Source organism: Salvelinus namaycush, chromosome 18 (assembly GCF_016432855.1).
Source record: "Salvelinus namaycush isolate Seneca chromosome 18, SaNama_1.0, whole genome shotgun sequence".
NCBI classification, from domain to species: domain Eukaryota; kingdom Metazoa; phylum Chordata; class Actinopteri; order Salmoniformes; family Salmonidae; genus Salvelinus; species Salvelinus namaycush.
In genome coordinates this window covers 30,328,852-30,339,626 of record NC_052324.1, presented here as the reverse complement: position 1 = coordinate 30,339,626, position 10,775 = coordinate 30,328,852, and the positions used below count along the sequence as shown (strand labels likewise).

General features: G+C 43.8%; 1 protein-coding gene across 1 annotated transcript in view; it reads left to right on the top strand.

Moving 5' to 3' along the window:
- Positions 1-1,826: 1,826 nt before the first annotated feature.
- LOC120062908 (hexokinase-2-like) overlaps positions 1,827-10,775 on the top strand; it is a 77,126-nt gene continuing 68,177 nt past the window's right edge. Inside the window, exon 1 of the mRNA XM_039012969.1 lies at positions 1,827-1,928. Coding sequence (XP_038868897.1) covers positions 1,827-1,928 — 102 coding nt within the window. The remainder of the gene's footprint in view (positions 1,929-10,775) is intronic.

The window sequence follows — 10,775 nt, the reverse complement described above, 5'->3', positions numbered from 1 at the left end:
GTATCTGTAAATCAAATAACATTTTATTGGTCGTGTACACATATTTTGCAGGTGTAGTGAAATGCTTGTTCCTAGCTCCAACAGTGCAGCAATACCTAACAATACAAAGCAACACATGCAAATCCGAAAAACAAAAAGAAAGGAATTAAGAAATATAAGAAATATATGTCAGAGTCCGGAATATATACACTACCGGTCAAAGGTTTTAGAACACCTACTCATTCAATGTTTTTTCTTTATTTTTTCTATTTTCTACATTGTAGAATAATAGTGAAGACATCAAAACTAAGAAATAACACATATGGAATCATGTTAATATAAGAGTGTGCAAAGCTGTCATCAAGGCAAAGGGTGGCTACTTTGAAAATCTAAAATCTAAAATATATTTTGATTTCTGTAACACTTTTTTGGTTACTACATGATTCCATATGTGTTATTTCATACTTTTGATGTCTTCACTATTTATCTATAATGTAGAAAAATATGTAATGGCTTTAGAAGCTTCTGATAGGCTAATTGACATCATTTGAGTCAATTGGAGGTGTACCCGTGGATGTATTTCAAGGCCTACCTTCAAACTCAGTGCCTCTTTGCTTGACATCATGGGAAAATCAAAAGAAATCAGCCAAGACCTCAGAAAAAAATTGTAGACCTCCAAAAGTCTAGTTCATCCTTAGGTGGAATTTCCAAATGCCTGAAGTTTCTTGCGAAAAGTGCAAATCAATCCCAGAACAGTAAAATACTTTGTGAAGATTCTGGAGGAAATAGGCACAAAAGTATCTACAGTTGAAGTTGGAAGTTTACATACACCTTAGCCAAATACATTTAAACTCAGTTTTTCACAATTCCTGACACTTAATAGAGCAGGGGGTGGTTTTAGTTAGCGTTGGGGAAGTGTGACTCGTGTTCCAGTACAAGAAAATGTTGTCAGAGGAAGGAGGCTTGATACAGAATGTTAATTTAAGGAGTTGAGAGAGATGGCCTTTGTTTGACCGTGGTATGATTGACAAAAAACTAATTGGCTTAGGCCTCTTGTAGACGATGTACCTAACTGGAAATCTAAATAAGATAAAGAACATATATCATGATTTTCCATTGTGTAGTCTCTGTGATGACTGCTTGTCTGTAATGTCACCTTGGCTGTGGAAACAATCTGAACCTATCAGGAATCAAGGTAAGACCCAAGTGCAGACTGTGTGAAGTAACAATGTTTATTGTAACCACAGGGGCAGGCAAACGACAGGTCATGGCAGGCAGGGGTCGATAATCCAGAGCTGAGGCCAAGGTACAGGACGGCAGTCAGGGTCAGGTCAGGCAGAGGTCGGTAATCCAGAGGTGGAACAAAGGTACAGAATGGCAGGCAGGGTCAGAGACAGGCAGTGGTCGGTTGGGTACAGGGTCAGGACAATTAAAAGTTAAAAACCAGGAGGACAAGAGACTAGGGGAAAAACAGGAGCTGAGACAAAACGCTGGTAGGCTTGAACAAACAAGGTGAACTGGCAAAAGACAGACAGAAAACACAGGTACAAATATACAGGGGATAATGGGGAAGATGGGTGACACCTTGAGGGGGTGAGACAAGGACAGGTTAAACAGATCAGGGTGTGATAGTACCCCTCCCCCTCCCCCCTAGGGATGCACCATGCGTCCTACCTGGGCGCATAGCTGGTTGAGCGGGGTGCCGGCGTTGGAATTCAGAGATGAGGCCTGGGTCCAGGATGTTCCTATTGGAGACCCAGGACCTCTCCTCCGGGCCATAACCCTCCCAGTCAACCAGGTACTGGAATCCCCTGCCCCGAGGTCAAACCTTCAGGAGGCGTCTCACCATGTACGCCGGTCGGCCGTCGATGAGACGAGGAAGAGGGGTGGGCCTGGAAACAGGAGACAAGGGGCAGTCAGACATGGTTTTAATTCTAGACACAGAAAAGGTAGGAAAAATACGGAGGGTACGGGGCAACAGAAGACGAACAGCAGAGGGGCTAATGATCTTGGAGCGGGGGGGAAAAGGTATCGACTTCTGGGGTAGTAGCCGCGGCACTATACCGGCGAGCCAGCGCCTCAGGCTTGACCTTCTTGGATACAGGTTGGTGCTGGGGAAGCAAAGTGGCCCGGGCCTTACTGAACCCCTCCCAGAGGTCCTGGTACTCGGTTGAGCAGACGGACAGGTCCGGGGCAATTTCCAATCCCCCAGGAAGACGTCCCTGGGCCCAGCGTCGTCTGGGTTTGGCCGGGGTAGGCTGTCATTATAAATAAGAATTTGTTCTTAACTGACTTGCCTAGTTAAATTAAAAAAATCGAAATAAAATATCAGATTACTGTTGGCATTTCAGCAGGGTAGATTGTAGTATAATGAGTGCCAGATGTATTCTGTTAGCGGTGACAAGATGGTACTGCCACTGCCCCTAATGGCTCCGGCCCATAGCTACTAGGGTTGCACATTTTGGAATATTCAGAGGTGGGAATTAACGGGAATATATGGGAATTAATATTAATACCATTTAAATGTAGATGTTTTTTGCGTTGGATATACACTGCTCAAAAAAATAAAGGGAACACTTAAACAACACAATGTAACTCCAAGTCAATCACACTTCTGTGAAATCAAACTGTCCACTTAGGAAGCAACACTGATTGACAATAAATGTCACATGCTGTTGTGCAAATGGAATAGACAAAAGGTGGAAATTATAGGCAATTAGCAAGACACCCCCAATAAAGGAGTGGTTCTGCAGGTGGTGACCACAGACCACTTCTCAGTTCCTATGCTTCCTGGCTGATGTTTTGGTCACTTTTGAATGCTGGCGGTGCTTTCACTCTAGTGGTAGCATGAGACGGAGTCTACAACCCACACAAGTGGCTCAGGTAGTGCAGCTCATCCAGGATGGCACATCAATGCGAGCTGTGGCAAGAAGGTTTGCTGTGTCTGTCAGCGTAGTGTCCAGAGCATGGAGGCGCTACCAGAAGACAGGCCAGTACATCAGGAGACGTGGAGGAGGCCGTAGGAGGGCAACAACCCAGCAGCAGGACCGCTACCTCCGCCTTTGTGCAAGGAGGAGCACTGCCAGAGCCCTGCAAAATGACCTCCAGCAGGCCACAAATGTGCATGTGTCAGCATATGGTCTCACAAGGGGTCTGAGGATCTCATCTCGGTACCTAATGGCAGTCAGGCTACCTCTGGCGAGCACATGGAGGGCTGTGCGGCCCCACAAAGAAATGCCACCCCACACCATGACTGACCCACCGCCAAACCGGTCATGCTGGAGGATGTTGCAGGCAGCAGAACGTTCTCCACGGTGTCTCCAGACTCTGTCACGTCTGTCACATGTGCTCAGTGTGAACCTGCTTTCATCTGTGAAGAGCACAGGGCGCCAGTGGCGAATTTGCCAATCTTGGTGTTCTCTGGCAAATGCCAAACGTCCTGCACGGTGTTGGGCTGTAAGCACAACCCCCACCTGTGGACGTCGGGCCCTCATACCACCCTCAATGAGTCTGTTTCTGACCGTTTGAGCAGACACATGCACATTTGTGGCCTGCTGGAGGTCATTTTGCAGGGCTCTGGCAGTGCTCCTCCTTGCACAAAGGCGGAGGTAGCGGTCCTGCTGCTGGGTTGTTGCCCACCTACAAGTGTGCTTGTTCTAGTTCCTCAACAGCACAGTTAGAATTAGAGGTCGACCGATTAATCGGAATGGCCGATTAATTAAGTTTTCATAACAATCGGAAATCGCAAATTTTGGATGCCGATTTTTGCCATTTTTTTTTATTTTACACCTTTATTTAACTAGGCAAGTCAGTTAAGAACACATTCTTATATTCAATGATGGCCTAGGAACGGTGGGTTAACTGCCTTGTTCAGGGGCAGAACGACAGATTTTTACCTTGTCAGCTCAGGGATTCAATCTTGCAACCTTACGGTTAACTAGTCCAACGCTCTAACCACCTGCCTCACGAGGAGCCCGCCTGTTACGCGAATGTAGTAAGAAGCCAAGGTAAGTTGCTAGCTAGCATTAAACTTATCTTTTAAAAAACAATCCATCAATCAATCATAATCACTAGTTATAACTACACATGGTTGATGATATTACTAGTTTATCTAGCGTGTCCTGCGTTGCATATAATCGATGCAGTGCGCATTCGCGAAAAAGGACTGTCGTTGCTCCAACGTGTACCTAACCATAAACATCAATGCCTTTCTTAAAATGAATACACAGAAATATATATTTTTAAACCTGCATATTTAGCTAAAAGAAATCCAGGTTAGCAGGCAATATTAACCAGGTGAAATTGTGTCACTTCTCTTGCGTTCATTGCACGCAGAGTCAGGGTATATGCAACAGTTTGGGCCGCCTGGCTCATTGCGAACTAATTTGCCAGAATTTTATGTAATTATGACATAACATTGAAGCTTGTGCAATGTAACAGGAATATTTAGACTTATGGATGCCACCCGTTAGATAAAATACGGAACGGTTCCGTATTTCACTGAAAGCATAAACGTTTTGTTTTTGAGATGATAGTTTCCGGGTTCGACCATATTAATGTATTTCTGTGTGTTATTATGTTATAATTAAGTCCATGATTTGATTGAGCAGTCTGACTGAGCGATGGTAGGTAGCAGCAGGCTCGTACGCATTCATTCAAACAGCACTTTCGTGCGTTTTGCCAGCAGCTCTTCGCAATGCTTCAAGCATTGCGCTGTTTATGACTTCAAGCCTATCAACTCCCGAGATTAGGCTGGTGTAACCGATGTGAAATGGCTAGCTAGTTAGCGGGGTGCGCGCTAATAGCGTTTCAAACGTCACTCACTCTGAGACTTGGAGTAGTTGTTCCCCTTGCTCTGCATGGGTAACGCTGCTTCGAGGGTGGCTGTTGTCGATGTGTTCCTGGTTCGAGCCCAGGTAGCGGCAAGGAGAGGGATGGAAGCTATACTGTTACACTGGCAATACTAAAGTGCCTATAAGAACATCCAATAGTCAAAGGTATATGAAATACAAATCGTATAGAGAGAAATAGTCCTATAATTCCTATAATAAATACAACCTAAAACTTCTTACCTGGGAATATTGAAGACTCATGTTAAAAGGAACCACCAGCTTTTATATGTTCTGAGCAAGGAACTTAAACGTTAGCTTTCTTACATGGCACATATTGCACTTTTACTTTCTTCTCCAACACTTTGTTTTTGCATTATTTAAACCAAATTGAACATGTTTCATTATTTATTTGAGGCTAAATAGATTTTATTAAGTTAAAATAAGTTTTAATTCAGTATTGTTGTAATTGTCATTATTACGAATAAAAAATAAAAAATCGGCCGATTTAATCGGTATCGGCTTTTTTTTGGTCCTCCAATAATCGGTATCGGCGGTGAAAAATCATAATCGGTCAACCTCTAGTTAGAATAGCTCAAAAGAAGGACCTTATGGTTGATGACTCTTTGAGTCAGAATCACCCTTATTCGCCAAGTACATTTACACGTACTCAGATTTTGACTAGGTAATATGGTGTTGCTTGTGATCGACAACATTTAGAGACAGAATACAGACAGCAGAGTTTAAAAAACGTACATTATATAGAACTAGGTAGAGTGAGCATAGAGCTATGAGAATGAGCAGCTATACACATATACAGTGGATGTACAAATGTACACTATCAGTATGAATATACAGTGGGGCAAAAAAGTATTTAGTCAGCCACCAATTGTGCAAGTTCTCCCACTTAAAAAGATGAGAGAGGCCTGTCATCATAGGTACACTTCAACTATGACAGACAAAATGAGAAAAAAAATCCAGAAAATCACATTGTAGGATTTTTTATGAATTTATTTGCAAATTATGGTGGAAAATAAGTATTTGGTCACCTACAAACAAGCAAGATTTCTGGCTCTCACAGACCTGTAACTTCTTCTTTAAGAGGCTCCTCTGTCCTCCACTCGTTACCTGTATTAATGGCACCTGTTTGAACTTGTTATCAGTATAAAAGACACCTGTCCACAACCTCAAACAGTCACACTCCAAACTCCACTATGGCCAAGACCAAAGAGCTGTCAAAGACACCAGAAACAAAATTGTAGACCTGCACCAGGCTGGGAAGACTGAATCTGCAATAGGTAAGCAGCTTGGTTTGAAGAAATCAACTGTGGGAGCAATTATTAGGAAATGGAAGACATACAAGACCACTGATAATCTCCCTCGATCTGGGGCTCCACGCAAGATCTCACCCCGTGGGGTCAAAATGATCACAAGAACGGTGAGCAAAAATCCCAGAACCACACGGGGGGACCTAGTGAATGACCTGCAGAGAGCTGGGACCAAAGAAACAAAGCCTACCATCAGTAACACACTACGCCGCCAGGGACTCAAATCCTGCAGTGCCAGACGTGTCCCCCTGCTTAAGCCAGTACATGTCCAGGCCCGTCTGAAGTTTGCTAGAGAGCATTTGGATGATCCAGAAGAAGATTGGGAGAATGTCATATGGTCAGATGAAACCAAAATAGAACTTTTTGGTAAAAACTCAACTCGTCGTGTTTGGAGGACAAAGAATGCTGAGTTGCATCCAAAGAACACCATACCTACTGTGAAGCATGGGGGTGGAAACATCATGCTTTGGGCCTGTTTTTCTGCAAAGGGACCAGGACGACTGATCCGTGTAAAGGAAAGAATGAATGGGGCCATGTATCGTGAGATTTTGAGTGAAAACCTCCTTCCATCAGCAAGGGCAATGAAGATGAAACGTGGCTGGGTCTTTCAGCATGACAATGATCCCAAACACACCGCCCGGGCAACGAAGGAGTGGCTTCGTAAGAAGCATTTCAAGGTCCTGGAGTGGCCTAGCCAGTCTCCAGATCTCAACCCCATAGAAAATCTTTGGAGGGAGTTGAAAGTCTGTGTTGCCCAGCAACAGCCCCAAAACATCACTGCTCTAGAGGAGATCTGCATGGAGGAATGGGCCAAAATACCAGCAACAGTGTGTGAAGACTTACAGAAAACGTTTGACCTCTGTCATTGCCAACAAAGGGTATATAACAAAGTATTGACAAACTTTTGTTATTGACCAAATTCTTATTTTCCACCATAATTTGCAAATATATTCATTAAACATCCTACAATGTGATTTTCTGGATTTTTTTTCTTCTCATTTTGTCTGTGTCACGACTACGACCGAAGGTGACTCCCCTTCCCGTTCGGGTGGCGCTCGGCGGTCGTCGTCGCCGGCCTACTAGCTGCCACTGACTCTTTTTCCTCCCCCTCCTTATGTGTTTATTTGTTACACCTGTGTGAAGGTGATTATCATTAGTTGGGCTTTATTAGTCAGCCAGCCTGTACGTTTCTTTGTGCGGGATTGATTCAGTTGTACATTGGGATTCGGGAGTAGACGAACGTATTTGTTTGTTGCGTTCATTAGAGTATATTTGGACTGGGTTTTTGTCTCCCGTGTATGGGACATTTGTTTTGTTACACCCAGTGTTTTCGTGGGGACATTGTTTCCCGTGTGTGCATTAAAAGCACTATATTGAACTCTCTGTTGTTCCTGCGCCTGACTTCACACCCCCGACACCCAGAGCGTTACAGTCTGTCATAGTTGAAGTGTACCTATGATGAAAATTATAGGCCTCTCTCATCTTAAGTGGGAGAACTTGCACAATTGGTGGCTGACTAAATACCTTTTGCCCCACTGTATCTAAATGCTGAGAGATTAACAGTGCAATGCAGTATAGTGCAGTTATTTTGTGTACAGTTCAAGTCAGAGATGACTTGATGCGGTGTGCAGCAGAGTTCATAGTCCTTTAGTCATAAAAGTGCATTGAAATTGCTTAGGAACTGTGCACACTTTAGAGAGGTGTGTGGCCACTTGGAGACACCAATTAGTCCTCTCACTTAACCTTGTAATTTGTTTGTCTTATTTTTCACCTACCCCACATTTTCCAGGAAAATATCATGTTACTGAATGTTACTGAATGTATCCAGAGTGTTTTCAGATTTCGTTATCAACAAATGCGTCAAAAAGTACAGTAAACATAAAATCAACACTAATGTTTGGATTCAGTCTTTTCAGGGGAACTGTTGTGGTCTAATAATTTTTTTAATTTTCTCCAAACTGTTCCTTTTCAATTGCTACCAACGTTATGCATATACTTGTCATATTTATTATGTAAGAAACATTTGAATTAAGCCCTATCGATATAGGCCAATTCCCATGATTGTAAAGGGTTTACAACCCATATGAGCAAACTTATTTAATTTCAAACTTCACATTTCTCTTGTATAGGCTACTTATCATAATACACAATATCAGCAAAATGCCTGTGATAAGTAATCGGTATGGTCGTTGTCGATAATTTCCAATTTATCATCCCAGCTCTAACTCGCACACACATGTTTGTTTTACTATACTTGTGAGGACTTTTTAGGAACCAACAATTGATTACCATTCAAAATCCTATTATCTCTTAACCTAACCTTAACCTTAAACCTAACACTAACTCCTAAGCCTAAAATAGCCCTTTCCCTTTGAGGACTGGCAAAATGTCCTCACTTCTCAGAATTATCTTTGGTTTACTAATCTTGTGAGGACTTCTGGTTCACACAAGTATATAAGCGGTTACACACACACATACTAATTGTGCTAATTCAACACAACGTTATGTAACTTCAGTGGGAAAGCAACAAAATAGAGACATACACTTATAACCACGTAAGCAAACAGATGGTTCCTTTGTATAGCTATTAGCTACCCATTGTCACTGCACGGTAAACCTCATGAGCATTGACTACTCATGTCAGGCTGTAAGTCAGACATTCAATAAGGAATCAATAGCGTCCTGTCCAGGGGGTAGACTGGTACGTCAAGCTGCCTCACGCTACAGAAACAGGAAACATGCTCCTGCCCTATTAGCCTTTCTGTCTCGAACAAGGCCTGTTGTAATAATGCATCTTCTTTTCTCTGTTGCCCTTTCCTAAGGTCAGGTGGATAAATACCTTTACCACCTTCCAGTTACAGTGCATTCGGAAAGCATTAAGACCCTTTGACTTTTTCCACATTTTGTTGTTACAGCCTTATTTTTTAAAATGGATTCATTCTTTCCCCCCCCTCATCAATCTACACACAATACCCCATAATGACAAAACAAACAGGTTTTTCAAAATTGTTGCAAATGTATTAACACTGAAATATCATATTTACATAAGTATTCAGACCCTTTACTCAGTACTTTGTTGAAGCACCTTTGGCAGCGATTACAACCTCGAGTCTTCTTGGGTATGACGCTAGAGGCATGGCACACCAGTATTTGTGGAGTTTCTCCCATTCTTCTTTGCAGATCCTCTCAAGCTCTGTCAGGTTGGATGGGGAGCATCACTGCACAGCTATTTTCAGGTCACTCCAGAGATGTTCGATCGGGTTCAAGTCCGGGCTCTGGCTGGGGCCACTCAAGGACATTCACAGACTTGTCCTGAAGCCACCCCAGCTTGGTCTTGGCTGTGTGCTTAGGGTTGTTGTCCTGTTGGAAGGTGAACTTTCACCCCAGTCTGAGGTCCTGAGTGCTCTGGAGCAGGTTTTCATCAAGGATCTCTCTGTACTTTGCTCCCTAAATCTTGACTAGTCTCCCAGTCCCTGCTGCTGAAAAACATCACCAGAGAACTGTGGAACACTGTCAGTGACCATCGGGTTCTTGGTCACCTCCCCCGATTGCTCAGTTTGGCCGAGCGGCCAGCTCTAGGAAGAGTCTTGGTGGTTCCAAACTAAACTCAGCAAAAAAAGAAACATCCTTTTTTCAGTACCCTGTCTTTCAAAGATAATTCGTAAAAATCCAAATAACTTCACAGATCTTCATTGTAAATGGTTTTAACACTGTTTGCCATGCTTGTTCAATGAACCATAAACAATTAATGAACATGCACCTGTGGAATGGTCGATAAGACAGTAATAGCTTACAGATGGTAGGCAATTAAGGTCACAGTTATGAAAACTTTTCTACTGACTGAAAAACACCAAAAGAAAGATGCCCAGAATCCCTGCCCATCTGCGTGAACGTGCCTTAGGCATGCTGCAAGGAGGCATGAGGACTGTAGATGTGGCCAGGGCAATACATTGCAATGTCCGTACTGTAAGATGCCTAAGACAGGGCTACAGGGAGACAGGACGGACAGCTGATCATCCTAGCAGTGGCAGACCACGTGTAACAACACCTGCACAGGATCGGTACATCCGAACATCAGACCTGCGGAACAGGTACAGGATGGCAACAACAAATGCCCGAGTTACACCAGGAACGCACAATCCCTCCATCAGTGCTCAGACTGTCCACAATAGGCTGAGAGGGGCTGGACTGAGGGCTTGTAGGTCTGTTGTAAGGCAGGTCCTCACCAGACATCACCGGCAACAACGTCGCCTATGGGCACAAACCTACCGTCGCTAGATCAGACAGGACTGGCAAAAAGTGCTCTTCACTGATGAGTCGCGGTTTTGTCTCACCAGGGGTGATGGTCGGATTCGCGTTTATCATCGAAGGAATGAGTGTTACACCGAGGCCTGTACTCTGGACTGGGATCGATTTGGAGGTGGAGGGTCTGTCATCGTCTGGGGCGGTTTGTCACAGCATCATCGGACTGAGCTTGTTGTCATTCTCAACGCTGTGCGTTACAGGGAAGACATCCTCCTCCCTCACGTGGTACCCTTCCTGCAGGCTTATCCTGACATGGCCCTACAGCATGACAATGCCACCAGCCATACTGCTTGTTCTGTGCGTGATTTCCTGCAAGACATGGATGTCAGTGTTC